The sequence below is a fragment of the Oryctolagus cuniculus genome, chromosome 1 (genome assembly GCF_051225735.1).
Source record: "Oryctolagus cuniculus isolate XC-2025 breed Fujian yellow rabbit chromosome 1, ASM5122573v1, whole genome shotgun sequence".
In the NCBI taxonomy this organism is placed as follows: domain Eukaryota; kingdom Metazoa; phylum Chordata; class Mammalia; order Lagomorpha; family Leporidae; genus Oryctolagus; species Oryctolagus cuniculus.
The window spans coordinates 235,623,500-235,638,779 of record NC_142867.1 but is presented as its reverse complement, the minus strand read 5'-3'; the positions used below and the strand labels follow the sequence as shown (position 1 = coordinate 235,638,779).

General features: G+C 63.9%; 1 protein-coding gene across 4 annotated transcripts in view; it reads left to right on the top strand.

Moving 5' to 3' along the window:
* LOC138845520 (histo-blood group ABO system transferase) overlaps positions 1 to 14,980 on the top strand; it is a 51,076-nt gene extending 36,096 nt beyond the window's left edge. For 2 of the 4 annotated variants that reach the window (XM_089322129.1, XM_089322122.1), the window contains exons 2-7: positions 6,980 to 7,040; positions 8,786 to 8,842; positions 9,258 to 9,305; positions 10,268 to 10,303; positions 10,730 to 10,864; positions 11,446 to 14,980. In XM_089322129.1, the coding sequence (XP_089178255.1) occupies positions 8,814 to 8,842; positions 9,258 to 9,305; positions 10,268 to 10,303; positions 10,730 to 10,864; positions 11,446 to 12,136 (939 nt within the window). In that variant the 5' untranslated portion in view covers positions 6,980 to 7,040; positions 8,786 to 8,813 and the 3' untranslated portion in view covers positions 12,137 to 14,980. Of the gene's footprint in view, positions 1 to 662; positions 778 to 6,979; positions 7,041 to 8,785; positions 8,843 to 9,257; positions 9,306 to 10,267; positions 10,304 to 10,729; positions 10,865 to 11,445 lie in introns of those variants that run through there. The other 2 variants (XM_070058430.2, XM_089322126.1) reach the window with 2 other exon arrangements.
* Positions 14,981 to 15,280: the final 300 nt, after the last annotated feature.

Here is a 15,280-nt window from a genome sequence, read left to right as displayed (position 1 = left end):
AGGGCTCATGTGGGGCAGCGTGGCCAAACTCTAAAGGAATGAGCTCAGAGGGGTTCGTCAGGAGTCCACACATCAGTTTGAAAACACAGCCTCGGGGCTGGGCTGTGGTGCAGTGAGTTGAGTCACCGCCTACGGTGCCGGTACCAGTGCCGGCATCCCATATAGGCGCCGGTTCTAGCCCTGGCTGCTCCACTTCCCATCCAGCTCTCTCCTGTGGCCTGGGAAAGCAGTAGAAGATGGCCCAAGTCCTTGGGCCCCTGCACCCACGTGGGAGACCCAGAAGAAGCTCCTGGCTTTGGATCTGCCCAACTTTGGCCTTTGCAGCCATTGGGGAGTGAACCAGCAGATGGAAGACCTCTCTCTCTCTCTCTCTCTCTCTGCCTCTCATTTCTTAATTCTACCTCCCAAATAAATAAATAAACCTTAAAAAAAAAAAAAAAAAGACAGCATCTCACACCCTGCCCCACCCCATTAAACCTCACTGCCACGCTCACCACTGTCTCACGCCTGAATTCTCCACTCTGCAGAGAACACAGGGACCTGGTGGTGTGGGGGTGGGTAGAGGCCGTGGACCTGGCCGGCTGCCCAGCCAATCCTGGGCAAATCAGAAACCCGCCCAGGAGGCACAGGTGGGTAAAGAGCCAGCTTCTTCCTGCAGGTGGATCTGGCTCCAAGTCTGAGCGCCGGCTGGGCCAACCTCCGCCTCGCATCGGCCTTTGTCTCCACCTCTGGATCCCCGGCTTGCAGGGCCCTGAGCAGCCATGGAAGGCCGAGGAGGTGAGCGGGAGCGGCGTGGGCCCCGGAGCTGGGCTGCTGTGCCCTCCGCGGTGTCTGACCGTCTCAACAGCTGCTCCAGCCGGAGGCTCAGAGACGGCCTGGCCAGCAGAGTGGGCAGAGCCCGGGGGTCTGGGGGCTGCTGTGTGGGGCTGGGTCTGCGAAGGGAGGGAGGCGGGGGAAGGCAGGACGCAGTCGTGGCCGAGTTAGGGCAGGGGGCGGACCCTTGGCCGAGACGTCCTGCTGGGAGGGCAGTGCCCTGTCCCCCTGTCGCCTGCCCCCTGGACGGCCCCCACCCCTGGCCGTGAGGGCACAGAGGACAGAGCCAGCGGTCAGCTGGGGTCTCCTCCTGTTATGACCTTGGCCCAGAAGAGCCAGGACCACGGTGCCTCCAGGGGAAAGCAGGCACCTGCTGGGGGAGCTAGGGGCGTGGGGTAGAGATGGCCGAGGGGAGGAGGCATCCTTGGGGCTGCCCGGGGTCAGTTATCCTGCAGCCAGGGAGGGCCGGGCAGGAGAGAGTGTGGGGAGGGAGGGGTGGGGAAGGAAGGGCAGGGTGGTCCGACAGCAGGAGACAGGTCTAGCCTGTTCTCCCTGCCCCTACAGTCTCAGGGCTGCTGGGCAGAGCCCCGCCCCCAGACCCTCAGGCCCAGCCCCCGGAACTACAGGGCCGGGGACCCCTGGGCTCCACTGTAAGCAGCTCTGGACTCCCGGGTCTCAGAGGAGGCCCCAGCACAGGAAGTGGCCGCAGGTCACGTGGCAGAGTCGCCGAGCTCAGAGCAAAGCGGAGACTCCTGCTTTGGGGGTGGGGGAGCAACAGCTGTCGAATCACAGAGCACGTCGTCTGTGGACACCCCTGGGACAGTGCAGGACAGGGAGGCGTGTGCTGCTTGCAGCCTAGGAGGTCCTGTGTCCCCAGGGCCAGGCAGCCCGCGGCCACCTGGGGTTTGTGTTGACCCCTGCTCTCCACGGCCTCCTGGGCTCTGGGCGAGGCTCGGGGTGTCCTTGTCCCCCGGAGGGCGGTGACCCCAGCCCCGAGGTTGGGGATGGCCTGGTAGCATCCACCACGGGCTTGCTCTGGCTCTGATGCCAAGCGTCCCATAGGAGACTGAGGTGGCAGCCACAGATGTGGCCAGGCCACGTGGTTCCGCGTGGTTGGGCCACACGCACCGCAGGCGACCCTGCTGTTTGACATCCCACAGGCAGGGCCCGTGGAGGGCGGTCAGCTCGTCCCCCGCTGCGCAGGTCCTGCCCCGGTTCAAGCACCAGCAGCCTCAGGTCCTGGGGCCCCTGCTGGTCCCCCGCAAAGCAGAGCGCAGGACCCTTGGACCCACAAATTCCGCACCACCCTGGGCAAAGCCTCTCCCCTGCTGGCACACGGCCCAAGCTTGTGAGAGATTCCACCTGTGGCCCCGGGAAAGCTGTTGCCTTCTCCCTTCCCTGAGCCCTGGTGGGTCAAACTCCACACGGGGCTTTATTACCTGCTGTTCTGCGCCAGGCAGAGTCCACTCCCCAGGGCGCCTTCCCCGGAGGCTGTGGAGGCGCCATGCCCAGTGCCACAGCTGTGCGGCCAGGCCCAGGGCGGAGGATGCGCCTGGGACCACCTGGGAGGTTATGGGGCGGGGGCAGGGCCTGGCAGAGAGGAGGGGCTGCTGTCCTCAGGCTCAGACACCCAGCAGAAGGGACGGGACCCGGGTGCCGGGTATGGCGGCGCGGGGCAGCGCTGCCTTCCGCCGGAGGCTGGGCCGTGCTCCCCGGCACGGGGGCTCCACGGATGGAAGCCAGGCCGCTTCTGACCTCTGGCTGCTGTGCACAACTCATGGGTCAAGTGTGTGCTGGGTGGGTGCCGGCCCCCGCGCTGGCAGTGAGCCGAGCCTGCTTGCTGCTCTGAGAGTCAGGAGCCCGTCTCGAAGGCGGAGCTGAGGCGAGCTGCCGGGTGGACTTGGGGCGCAAGGGATGGAAGCTCGAGGAGACCCGGGCTCTCAGGGCGCTCCCTGGGGGTGGGGTGGCCCGGGAAGCTGGGCGTGCTTCCGGGGGGGCGGTGCGGTGAGCAGTGGTGTCCAGTGCAGAGCTGCACGGGGTCAGGGCTGGGACACAGGGTGGAGGCTCCGGGCGGTGCGTGCAGGTGTGGGAGCCGGCATGGCCACCACGCCTGCGCCTCCAACGCTGTCTCACGGGAGGAGGAAGAGCAAGGGCCAGAGGGCAGGGTGCTGGGGAAGCCAGCCAAGGCCGGAGAAGGTTCTGGAAGCCCGGCGAGCACGTTTCCTCCAGGAAGAGTCGTCTACACTGTCAGCTGTGGCTGAGGGGTCAGGTGGTGGTGAGGACAGAGGGGGCCAGGGGTCAGGCAGCGTGCGGCAGGGCGGGGCAGAGCTGCTGGGGCCCCAGAGCCTTCCGCACCTGTGGAGTGTGAGTGTGTGAGTGTGTGTACGTGTGTGTGTATGTATATATGTGTGTGAACGTGTGTATATGTGTGAGTGTGTGTGTGTATGTATTATGTGAGTGTGTGTATGTATGCATGTGTTTGTGTATGTGTGTGAGCGTGTGAATGTGTGTGAGTATATGTGTGTGTGAGTGTGTACTGTGAGTCTGTGTGTGTATGTGTGTGTGTGCACTCACACACACACACTGGAGACTGGTAGGCTCGAGGAGGGTGAGGATGGACCCCCGGGGGTGCAGGTGTGAATGTGTGTGTGTACATGTGTGTATGTGTGTGAGTGTGTACTGTGAGTCTGTGTGTGTATGTATGTGTGTATGTGTGTGTGCACTCATGCACACACACTGGAGACTGGTGGGCTCATGAATGGTGAGGATGGACCCCGGGGAGGGTGTAGGTGTGAATGTATGTGTGTGAGTGTGTACATGTGTTTACGTGTGAGTCTGTGTGTATGTATGTATGTGTGTGTGCACTCACGCACACACACTGGAGACTGGTGGGCTAGAGGAGGGTGAGGATGGACCCCATGCAGGTGTGAGAGTGTGTGTGTATGTATATGTGTGTATGTGTGTATGTATATGTGTGTGAGTGTATATATATGCATGTGAGTGTGTGAGTTGTACAGTGTGTGTGTACATGTGTGAGTGTGTGTGTCTGTGCTAGAGGAGGGTGAGGAGGGGCCCCGGGTGGTGCAGGTGTGAGTGTGTGTGAGTGTGTATATGCATATGTGTGTGTGAGTGTGTACGTGTGTGTGTATGTGTGAGTCTCTGTGTGTATGTGTGTATATGTGTGAGTGTGTATATGTATATATGTGTGTATGTGTCTGTGCTAGAGGAGGGTGAGGAGGAACCCCGGGGGGTACAGGCATGAGTGTGTATGTGTGTGAGTCTCTGTGTGTGTATGTATGTGTATATGTGTGTGTGAGTGTGTGTGTCTGTGCTAGAGGAGGGTAAGGATGGACCCTGGGGAGGGTGCAGGCATGAGTGTGTATGTGTGTGTGTGTACATGTGTGTGTACGTGTGAGTGTGTCTCGCTAGAGGAGGGTGACCGGTGAGGGTGCAGGTGTGAGTGTGTATGTGTGTGAGTATTTGTGAGTGTGTATATATATATGTGTATATGTGAGTGTGTATATATATGTGTGTATGTGTATGTGTATGTGTGTGAGTGTGTGTGTCTGTGCTAGAGGAGGGTGAGGATGGACCCCAGGGGTGCAGGTGTGTATATGTGTGTGAGTGTGTGTATGTATGTGTGTGTATGTGTGTGAGTGTGAGTCTGTGCTGGAGGAGGGTGAGGATGGACCCCAGTTGGGTGCAGGTGTGAGTGTGTATGTGAGTGTGGGTATATGTGTGTATGTGTATATTTGTGAGTGTGTATATATATGTGTGTATGTCTGTATGTGTTTATATGTGTGTATGTATAAGTGTGTGTATGTGTGTATGTGTCAGTGTATATATATATGTGTGTCTATGTGTGTGAGTGCGTATTGTGTATATATGTGAATGTATATATGTGTGTGTCAGTATGTTTATGTGTGTGTGTATATATATGTGTGTATGTCTGTGTCTGTATGTGTGTGAGTGTGTGTATGTGTGTATATGTGAGTGTGTATATGTGTGTATGTGTGTGTGTGAGTGTGAGTGTGAGTCTGTGCTGGAGGAGAGTGAGGGGGAACCGGGGGGCAGGTGTGAGTGTGTGTATATACGTGTGTGTCAGTGTGTGTGTGTGTGTTGTGAGTGTGTGAGTGTGTGTCTGTATGTGTGTGTGTATGTGTGTGTGTCAGTGTGTGTCTTATGTGTGTATGTGTGTGTGTGAGTGTGTGTGTCTGTGCAGGAGGGTGAGGGGGACCCCGGGGGGTGCAGGCCCGAGCGCTGGTGGTCTCGAGCGAGGCTTCTTTACTTCTCCACACGGCAAAGCATCAGAGTGCGGCGGAGACGGGGACACATCTTCCAGCTCCCGTCTGCCGGTCCCCTCTCCACGTGGCCACAACGCCCGGGCCGGCAGCGCTGAGCCAGGGGGCTCCACCCTGGTGACCTCGGGCAGCCCAGGCCACCCACCAAGGCTGGGCGGGATCCAGGTCCCACCCTCTGAGCGCCTCCCATGGGGATTAGGTGTCCACAGGAGGGCGCAGCCCCGCTCCAGCACCAGGGCAGCAGGGAGAGCCGCGGGCTCAGCGCGGCCCGGCCGGCCCTGCCCTGGCTGCCCCGGGCCGCCCCGGGCCGCCCCTGCTCCCAGGCAGCCCCACCTGTGCTCTCCCCTCCGTGGCCTCCACGGCAGAAGCCACGGCTCGGAGAACGCTGGTTTCAATTTGCTGTTGTTTTGATTTGAGAGATGAAGGTGACAGCGGAGAGGCAGACAGACCAGGAGAGAACTCCCACTCCCCAGACGCCTGGCGAGACTGGAACTGGGCCAGGCTGGAGCTGGGAGCGGGAACTCGGGCTGCCCCCAGGGTCCCCGGGCAGGAGTGTGGGCTCAGGAGCCGCGGGATGCGGGTGCCCCAGGCCCAGCGCCCGCCCCCGGGTGGGTTTTAAGTTTGTCACACACCTGCTTTCCTGCGTCCAAGACTCAAAGCGAAATTCTTTCCATCCTAATTCTTTCCACCCTTGGCTCTGGTTTGTTCACATTGTGACTTGATTTCCCCCAGAAACCTTTGATTTAAGGAGGGCAAACGTCACGCCTCCATAACGAGGTCGGAACGTGGTGACTTCCCACCCGCCGCCTCCTCCCTCTCCATTCTTATTTGTTACCCAGATCTATTTTTTTTTTTTTGACAGGCAGAGTGGACAGTGAGAGAGAGAGACAGAGAGAAAGGTCTTCCTTTGCTGTTGGATCACTCTCCAATGGCCGCCACAGCCAGCGCGCTGCAGTCAGCCCATCGCGCCGTCCCGAAGCCAGGAGCCAGGTGCTTCTCCTGGTCTCCCATGGGGTGCAGGGTCCAAGCACTTGGGCCATCCTCCACTGCACTCCCGGGCCACAGCAGAGAGCTGGCCTGGAAGAGGGGCAACGAGGGACAGAATCCGGCGCCCCAACCGGGACTAGAACCTGGTGTGCCGGCGCCGCTAGGCGGAGGATTAGCCTAGTGAGCCGCGACGCTGGCCTACCCAGATCTATTTTCAATGGGCTTTATACACATACGGTTCACTCTATACTAAGAGTTCAACAAAATGCATGGGAAAGAAGCAGCCCTGTCCCTGGACAGGCAGGACAGGGGCTGACCAAGTCATTGCTTCTCATAGTGTCAGTTTCACTTCCACAATTTCCCTTTTAGAAAACACGTTTCCTTTAGAGCCCCCCCCCCCACCTCCCCTGCTCCTGGGCTCCTGGAGTCCACTGCTCCGAGGGCACAGGACTCAGGCGCTGAGACAGGAGCGCCCAGTCCCTAGGAAGGGGCCCACCTGGGGACAGCAGCGGGGCTGGGCCCCCATAGAAGCCTCTCAGGCACAGGCGACCTCCACCCTGTGAGTAGGCGACCGCCCACCAGCCCAGCAGTGAGCTGAGGACGGCCCAGGGCCCAGGACAGGCGAGCGGGGGCAGGGCCCAGAGCCCTGGAGAGGCCGGAGGAGCCCCGGGCACAGAGCTGGGGGACAGACGGCTCCCCCCTCGGTGCAGTGGCAGTGGGAGGGGAGCGGCGTGGAGCTGGGGCTGGGCTGGGGCGGGAGACACGGGGCCGGGCTGGGGTCCCCCGTTGCCTGCTGGGGGCACCGCTGTGTGAGGCACAGGGAACAGGTGCGGTGGCAGGTGGGGGAGGGCTCATCGCCGCCCCCTGCTGTTTTCCAGGAAAACGCTGCCCCCTGCAGCCCCTGCTCCTTGGGATCCTTCTCCTCCTGGTCTTCTTTGGGTAAGAAACCTGCGGTGCTGGGCGGGGGGAGGGGCAGCCTTAGACACGGGGGCACCCCCAGCCACCCACCCCAGCACTGCAGCAGTGGGGAGGGGCGGCGACAGCTGTCACTCAAACTCCACCCCACCCTTCCCTTCTGCTGAGCACAGAGGGACGTGGGGAGGGCACTCCGTCCCGGGCACAGGGGGGACGTGGGGAGGGCACTCCGTCCCGGGCACAGAGGGGACGTGGGGAGGGCACTCCGTCCCGGGCACAGAGGGGACGCGGGGAGGGCACTCCGTCCCGGGCACAGAGGGGACGTGGGGAGGGCACTCCGTCCCGGGCACAGAGGGGACGCTGGGAGGGCACTCCGTCCCGGGCACAGAGGGGACGTGGGGAGGGCACTCCGTCCCGGGCACAGGGGGGACGTGGGGAGGGCACTCCGTCCTCCTGGGCACAGAGGGGACGCGGGGAGGGCACTCCGTCCCGGGCACAGAGGGGACGTGGGGAGGGCACTCAGTCCTGGGCACAGAGGGGACGTGGGGATGGCACTCCGTCCCAGGCACAGAGGGGACGTGGGGATGGCACTCCGTCCCAGGCACAGAGGGGACGTGGGGATGGCACTCTGACCTGGGCACAGAGGGGACGTGGGGAGGGCACTCCGTCCCAGGCACAGAGGGGACTTGGGGAGGGCACTCCGTCCCGGGCACAGAGGGGACGTGGGGAGGGCACTCAGTCCTGGGCACAGAGGGGACGTGGGGATGGCACTCCGTCCCAGGCACAGAGGGGACGTGGGGATGGCACTCCGTCCCAGGCACAGAGGGGACGTGGGGATGGCACTCTGACCTGGGCACAGAGGGGACGTGGGGAGGGCACTCCGTCCCAGGCACAGAGGGGACTTGGGGAGGGCACTCCATCCTGGGCACAGAGGGGACGTGGGGAGGGCACTCCGTCCTGGGCACAGGGGGGACATGGGGAGGGCACTCCGTCCCGGGCACAGAGGGGACGTGAGGAGGGCACTCCGTCCCGGGCACAGAGGGGACGTGGGGAGGGCACTCCGTCCCGGGCACAGAGGGGACGTGGGGAGGGCACTCAGTCCTGGGCACAGAGGGGACGTGGGGATGGCACTCCGTCCCAGGCACAGAGGGGACGTGGGGATGGCACTCCGTCCCGGGCACAGAGGGGACTTGGGGAGGGCACTCTGACCTGGGCACAGAGGGGACGTGGGGAGGGCACTCCGTCCTGGGCACAGAGGGGACGTGGGGAGGGCACTCCGTCCCGGGCACAGAGGGGACGTGGGGATGGCACTCCGTCCCGGGCACAGAGGGGACGTGGGGAGGGCACTCTGACCTGGGCACAGAGGGGACGTGGGGAGGGCACTCCGTCCTCCAGGGCACAGAGGGGACGTGGGGAGGGCACTCCGTCCTCCAGGGCCGGGAGGGGAAGCCGAGTCAGGCCAGGCCGTGAGCTGCTTCCAGAGGCTCCTGGAACCCCAGAGTGAGGTCCGGCCAGGGCTCCTGGGGCGTGTGCCGCACAGGGAGGAGAGGCGCTGGCGTGGCCTCAGGCTGCACACACCCGGCGGGGGGACCCTGCAGCTGCCACGGGCCCCCACAGCCCCAGCCCCAGGGTCCTCCCCAGCCCACCTTGCGGCCGCCTGGGCTGGGCCGGGACCTGGCAGCCTCCCAGGAGGCTCTGTGCTGTGTGCAGGAGGGGGACGGGGGGCTGGGCTCTGCGTCCTGACCCCCCCCCCCCCGCTCTTCCCGCAGCTACGGGTTCCTGAGCTCCAGACGCCCGATGCCAGGAGGCCTGGGAGTCGGGCCTGGGTGAGTGTGGGGGGTGGGTGCCGGCCTCAGGCCTGGTCGCTGCTCCCTGGGCTCCCCCGCCCCTCCCCTCCAGGCTCTGCCCAGAGCAGCCCCGGCCCCTCCACAGCTTGGAGGGGCCCAGGGACTGCTGCCCTCAGCTCTGGCTCCAGCAGTGACCTCCCCGTGCCCTGCGGCCCCGACTCGGCCTCCCTGGAGCCCTTGAGTGGCCCCTGCTGGGCAGTGCTTAGTGAGCAGTGTGTGACGGGACAGGGACACCGGGACACAGTGCCAGGCCCGACACCCCAGGACGCCCGCTGTGACCGCTCAGACCCCGCTGCAGCCCCGCCCTGCGCTGTCCCCAGGCCCAGGTTCTGTGCACGTGGGCCCGGCCTCTGCTCCCGGTGCCAACCCCGTCTCCTGTGCTCTCCTTCTGCAGCGTGGCTGTTGGGGACCCCGACGGCCGGCCCGTGGTGGCCTTGTCCAGGTACAGTGGCCTCGTGCCGTCCCCCAGCTGTGCATCTGCCCTCTGCCTGGAGTCCCGCGGCCCCTTCCCGGCTCTTCTCTGACCTCGCCCTCGTCCGGCGCGTCTGGGCGGCCGAGTGCGGCCTGCGGGTCTGCCCTGCTGCGGGTCCTGAGCTTTCTGAGGTGGCAGCCAGCAGCACGGGGAGCCCTGGCCAGGGTGTGGGGCCTGGGGCGGGGCCGCAGTGTGGGCGGGGTTTAGATGTGGGCGGGGCTGAAGCAGGGCGGGGTTTAAATGTGGGCGAGGCTGAAGTAGGTGGGGCTGAAGTGTGGGCGGGGCTGAAGTGGGGCGGGGCTGCAGTAGGATGGGGCTGAATTGGAGGCAGGGCTGCAATGTGGGTGGGGCTGGGGGCATGGCTGCAATGTGGGTGGGGTTTAAATGTGGGCAGGGCTGAAGTGGGGGCGGGGCCTGCCCCATGCCTGGCTCTGGGCTTATCTGTATTTATCTGTGGAACCCCCCCTGCACCTGCCATAGACCAGAGTCCTGGGGTGGGGGTTATCTGCCTGGCTGCTCCCTGGTCACTGCGGGGCTTCCTGAATCTTCATCTTCCCACCAGGCCCGACCACGTGGACCTCTCCCTCCACATCTGCCTTTGGGGGCCCGTGGGGTTCAGGTGGGGGCCGTCAGAGCAGCTCCTGTGACCGCTGAGCTGGCCGTGGTCCTCGCCTCTGCTGCCCCTCCCTGCTGCTCCCTGGGCCATGTCCAGCCCCTCCCTGCCCACACGGACTCAGAGGGACCCCTTGGACCTCCCTGCAGCCTGCGGGGTCCGGTCCTCTCCCAGCTCACTGAGCCTGTCCTTCCCGGGGTCCCCGGATAGTGGCCGACAGGCACCGCCGGGCCTAGGCAGCGTGTGTGGGCCGTGCCATGCACACCCCCGTGCCTGCACCGCGGCCCTCCCGGCACTCACCGCGCGCTGTGTCCTGCAGGATGCTGTACCCCCAGCCAAAGGCGCTGACTCCCTCGTGAGTGCCGGGCGTGTCCTGGGGGTCAGGCAAGGGCGGGCGCTGGGCCGGGGGGGGGGGGGCGGGGGGGGGGCGTTCCCTCTCCCATCCTCTGCGGCCGAGCCTGGAGGCCCCGCAGTGCTCCTGTCCTGTTCTCTGGCCCTGGCCCGGCCCCTGCTGTCCGTGTCCCCCTGGGGCCTGGTGGGTGTGGGGGTCTTCCTACAGTGGGAGGGGCCTCCTGGTCCCGAGTGGGCAGCGGGGCTGGGGCGGGCTGAGCCGGCCGCGAGCCGCTGGCTGGAGTCTGGGTGTCCTCAGCTTGGTGTCCTGCCGAGTCCTCCGGAAGGGGCGGCCCTGGGGGCGGAGGCCGAGTCGGGGTCCCGGGTGGGGGCGGCTGTGTTGCCCACCCTCCTGCCGGCCCCGCGTTGCCGCGTGGCTGTCCCTGTGCAGACGGAGTGATGTCCTCGTGCTGACCCCCTGGCTGGCTCCCATCGTGTGGGAGGGGACCTTCAGCCCCGAGATCCTGGACGAGCAGTTCCGGCTGCAGAACGTGACCGTGGGACTGACCGTGTTTGCCGTCAAGAAGTGAGTGGGGGGGGGGCGGACACCTCGGCCTCCACGCCCGCCTTGCACCCAGGACTCGCCTGGGTGGTGGTTTGCTCTCTGTGGGCAGTGGACACTGTCGCCCCAGGGCCAGCGCAGTGGATCCAGCAGGAGGGCTCAGGTGCAGGGGGGGAGTCTAACCTGCCCCACCCGTCAGAGCTGCCCTGGGGGGAGTCTAACCTGCCCCCCATCTGAGCTGCCGTGAACACACCCGCTGTGCCGCAGCTCCCTGCCCCCAGCTGGGGGCCCCTCCCCGACCTGGAGGAGAGGTTAAGTGGGGCGCAGCCATGGACACCCCTGGGACAAGCAGGACAGGGTGGCGTGTGCTGCTTGTGACCTCAGGAGGTCCTGTGTCCCCAGGGCCAGGTAAACCGTGGCCTCCTGGGGCAGGTGTGACCCCGCTCCCCATGGCCTCCTGGGACAGGTGTGACCCCGGCTCCCCATGGCCTCCTGGACGGGTGTGACCCTGCTCCCCGTGCCCTCTGGGGCAGGGGTGACCCCGCTTCTCGTGGTCTCCTGGGGCGGGTGTGACCCCGCTCCCGCCTGCCGTCGCCTCCCTGCAGGTACGTGGCTTTCCTGCGGCTGTTCCTGGAGACGGCGGAGCAGCACTTCATGGTGGGCCACCGCGTCACCTACTACGTCTTCACCGACCGGCCGGCCGACGTGCCCCACGTGCTGCTGCGGGAGGGCCGGCGGCTGGAGGTGCTGGCCGTGCGCAGCCACGCACGCTGGCAGGACGTGTCCATGCACCGCATGGAGATGATCAGCCGCTTCTCGGAGCAGCGCTTCCGCCACGAGGTGGACTACCTGGTGTGTGTTGACGTGGACATGAAGTTCCGGGACCGCGTGGGCGTGGAGATCCTCAGCCCGCTGTTTGGCACCCTGCACCCGGCCTTCTACAGTGCCGACCGCCGGGCCTTCACCTACGAGCGGCGGCCGCGCTCCCAGGCGTACATCCCCCCGGACGAGGGCGACTTCTACTACTTGGGGGGCTTCTTCGGGGGCTCGGTGGCCGAGGTGCAGCGGCTCACCAGCGCCTGTCACCAGGCCATGGTGCTGGACAAGGCCAACGGCATCGAGGCCGTGTGGCATGACGAGAGCCACCTCAACAAGTACCTGCTGTACCACAAGCCCACCAAGGTGCTGTCCCCCGAATACCTGTGGGACCAGCAGCTGCTGGGCTGGCCCTCGGTCATGAAGAAGCTGAGGTTCGTGGCTGTGCCCAAGAACCACAAGGAGATGCGGAGCCCGTGAGGGCTGGGGAGGGCGGGGCCTGGCCGCCTGCCCTCTCCCGGCCGCCCCGCGCCAGAAGTGGTTTTGGGAGAAAGGGGGCAGGGGCTCCACTTCCTCTCCCCGTGGAGAGAGACGGCTGCAGCCGAGCTGCCCAGCCCACGCCCAGGCAGGCCCAGCTCTCTGCCCCCCCAGAGACTCACACAGCCACGTGACACACACACAGGTACACGGACATGCACAGCCATGTGCACGTGGACAGGGACATGCAAACAAGGATACACACACAGCCATGTGCACGTGGGCATGCACACTGATACAGGGATATGCACAGCCACGTGCACGTGAACACACATGGATACATGGCCATGCAAACAGCCATGTGCACGTGGACACACAGCCATGCACATGGACACACACACGTGGACACACACACTCAGCCCCGGCGCTTTCTCCAGCGCAAGTTCCCAGTGGCCACCAGCAGCTCCCGCCGAGTGTGCCCGGGCCCTGTGCCGGGCGGAGGCCGTGGTCTGGGACAAGGCCTCAGGCGTGTGCAGAGACTGTCGAGGTTCGGGGGGCCGGGTTCCTCCTGTGCTGCCTCTAAGGATCCCATCACCTCCAGCTCTGTGACCCATTCGCGTTCTCTTTTGTGGACCGTGTGGTGTGTGTACTGTGTGGTTCACGTGTGTGTTGTATGTGTAGTGTTTCTGTATTGTGTATGTAGCAGTGCACTGTGCACATTGTGTGTGCATGTGTGTGTCACGTGTGTGTCACGTGTGGACGCTCAGCTGCTCCAGTGCCCTTTGTGGAGAAGACGACCCTTCCTCCACTGCACTGCGTTTGAGACCAGCGTTGTGACGTGGTAGGCTAAGACTCCACGTGCGGTGCCGGCGTCCCATGTGGGCGCCAGTTCAAGACCTGGCTGCTCCACTTCTGATCCAGCTCTCTGCTGTGGCCCGGGAAGGCAGTGGAAGATGCCCAAGTCCTTGGGCCCCTGCACCCGTGTGGGAGACCCGGAAGAAGCTCCTGGCTCCTGGCTTCAGATCGGCTCAGCTCTGGCCGTTGTGGCCATCTGGGGAGTGAACCAGCAGATGGAAGACCTCTCTCTCTCTATTTCTGCCTCTCTGGAACTCTGTCTTTCAAATAAATAAGTAAATCTTAAAAAACAACAACAACAACAACAAAAACAAACAAACAAACAAACAAACAAAAACCAGCAGAAGGATGGCACCAGTGAGAAGCGGCAGCCGCCCTTGCTCGGGCATCGCGGCGGAAGCCACAAAGGACCGCGTGACTCCTGTGGTTTCGGGACACAAACGTAAAAACTGGGCGGAGGATTTTATGGAAGGGGCCTGATGGAAACTGCTCAAGGAATCTGTGAAACTGCACCTGCACTAGGAGTGACCCCCAGGGGTCTCCACCTCCACCTCCCATTACGCCCGTGCAGGACAGGGAGCTTCCCCGGGGAAGACGGGCAAGCTGGTCGCACCCAGGTGCCTGTGCGGATGGGAAGGAGCCCGGAGAGCAGCCACAGCTCCCTGCAGGAAGTGCTCCCAGCTCCGGTCTCCCAGGGCCTTCACAAAGCGGCAAGGGCCCCCCGCCTTTCCCAGAACTCACGCGGGGCTTGTCAGGCCCTGGGGATGAGCCGGCAGAGACCCCTGCAGGAAGGTAGAAACAGCCCACCAGACCCCAAAGAAAAACATAGGCAAACCGCCAGGAAACAAAGCGAAGCCGTCTCAGTCGTCCCCTCGCTCCACCAGAATGGGAACAGGAGCCCCCTCCCGGCTCTCCCCGACCCCTCCCGGCTCTCCCCGGGCCCCTCCCGGCTCTCCCCTGGCCCCTCCCGGCTCTCCCCGGACCCCTCCCGGCTCTCCCCGGACCCCTCCCAGCTCTCCCCGGACCCCTCCCGGCTCTCCCCGGGAGGCCTTTCCACATTCAGGCAACAGTGCTCTCTGGCATCGCAGGCTCTGCACAGGCCTGGACACCAGCCCATCCCCCTTGCACAAATCGGGAACACAGGTGCTACTTGAAGCCTGGAAAGACCCCGCTCACTCCCACGTGGAAAAACCCGCTCCCTACCTCCCTTTCGGCCCCACCGGCTGGAGCCAGCACAGCAGGGTGAAGCCATCCCACCCTGGAGACCAGCGAGACCCTGAGCCAAAGACCCGCACCTGCCCCTTAAACGGCGCAGAGAAGCCAAGGCGCTTCCCACGCCACCCTCTTCTCTTGCTGCTGCCCACGTCCCAGCTGCACCCCGAGATGACCCTCACCCTGGATAGGGCCACTCCAGGCTGTGGTCAGTTTATGACCCAATGCTTCCCACGGCCGCTCCTGTGGGGTTTGCACAGAGACTAGGGCTCATGTGGGGCAGCGTGGCCAAACTCTAAAGGAATGAGCTCAGAGGGGTTCGTGTACAATTCAACATCTGCTGGCTGTCAGGAGTCCACACATCAGTTTGAAAACACAGCCTCGGGGCCGGGCTGTGGTGCAGTGAGTTGAGTCACCGCCTACGGTGCCGGTGCCTGTGCCGGTGCCGGCATCCCATATAGGCACCGGTTCTAGCCCTGGCTGCTCCACTTCCCATCCAGCTCTCTGCTGTGGCCTGGGAAAGCAGTAGAAGATGGCCCAAGTCCTTGGGCCCCTGCACCCACGTGGGAGACCTGGGAGAAGCTCCTGGCTTCGGATTGCCCATCTCTAGCTGTTGCAGCCATTGGGGAGTGATCCAGCAGATGGAAGCGCTTGCGCTCTCTCTCTCTCTCTCTCTTTCTCTCTCTCTGCCTCTTATGTCTTAATTCTACCTCCCAAATAAATAAATAAACCTTTTTTTAAAAAAAAAAAAGACAGCATCTCACACCCTGCCCCACCCCATTAAACCTCACTGCCATGCTCACCACTGTCTCACGCCTGAATTCTCCACTCTGCAGAGAACACGGGGACCTGCGGTGTGGGGGTGGGTAGATGAGGTCCCAGGGCGGGAGCCAAAGCTGGAGAGGGTAAGGTGGTGGGTGTGGAATCCCCGGGGCTTTGGGGGCTGTCAAAGGGCAGAGCATGGCCCCTCCAGGACCTGAGCTGTGGGCTGTGGGGAGAGCTCTCCTGAGCCCGGGCACTGCCGGGCTGCTGCGTTCCTGTCCTGGCCGTGGACCTGGCCAGCTGCCCAGCCAGTCCTGG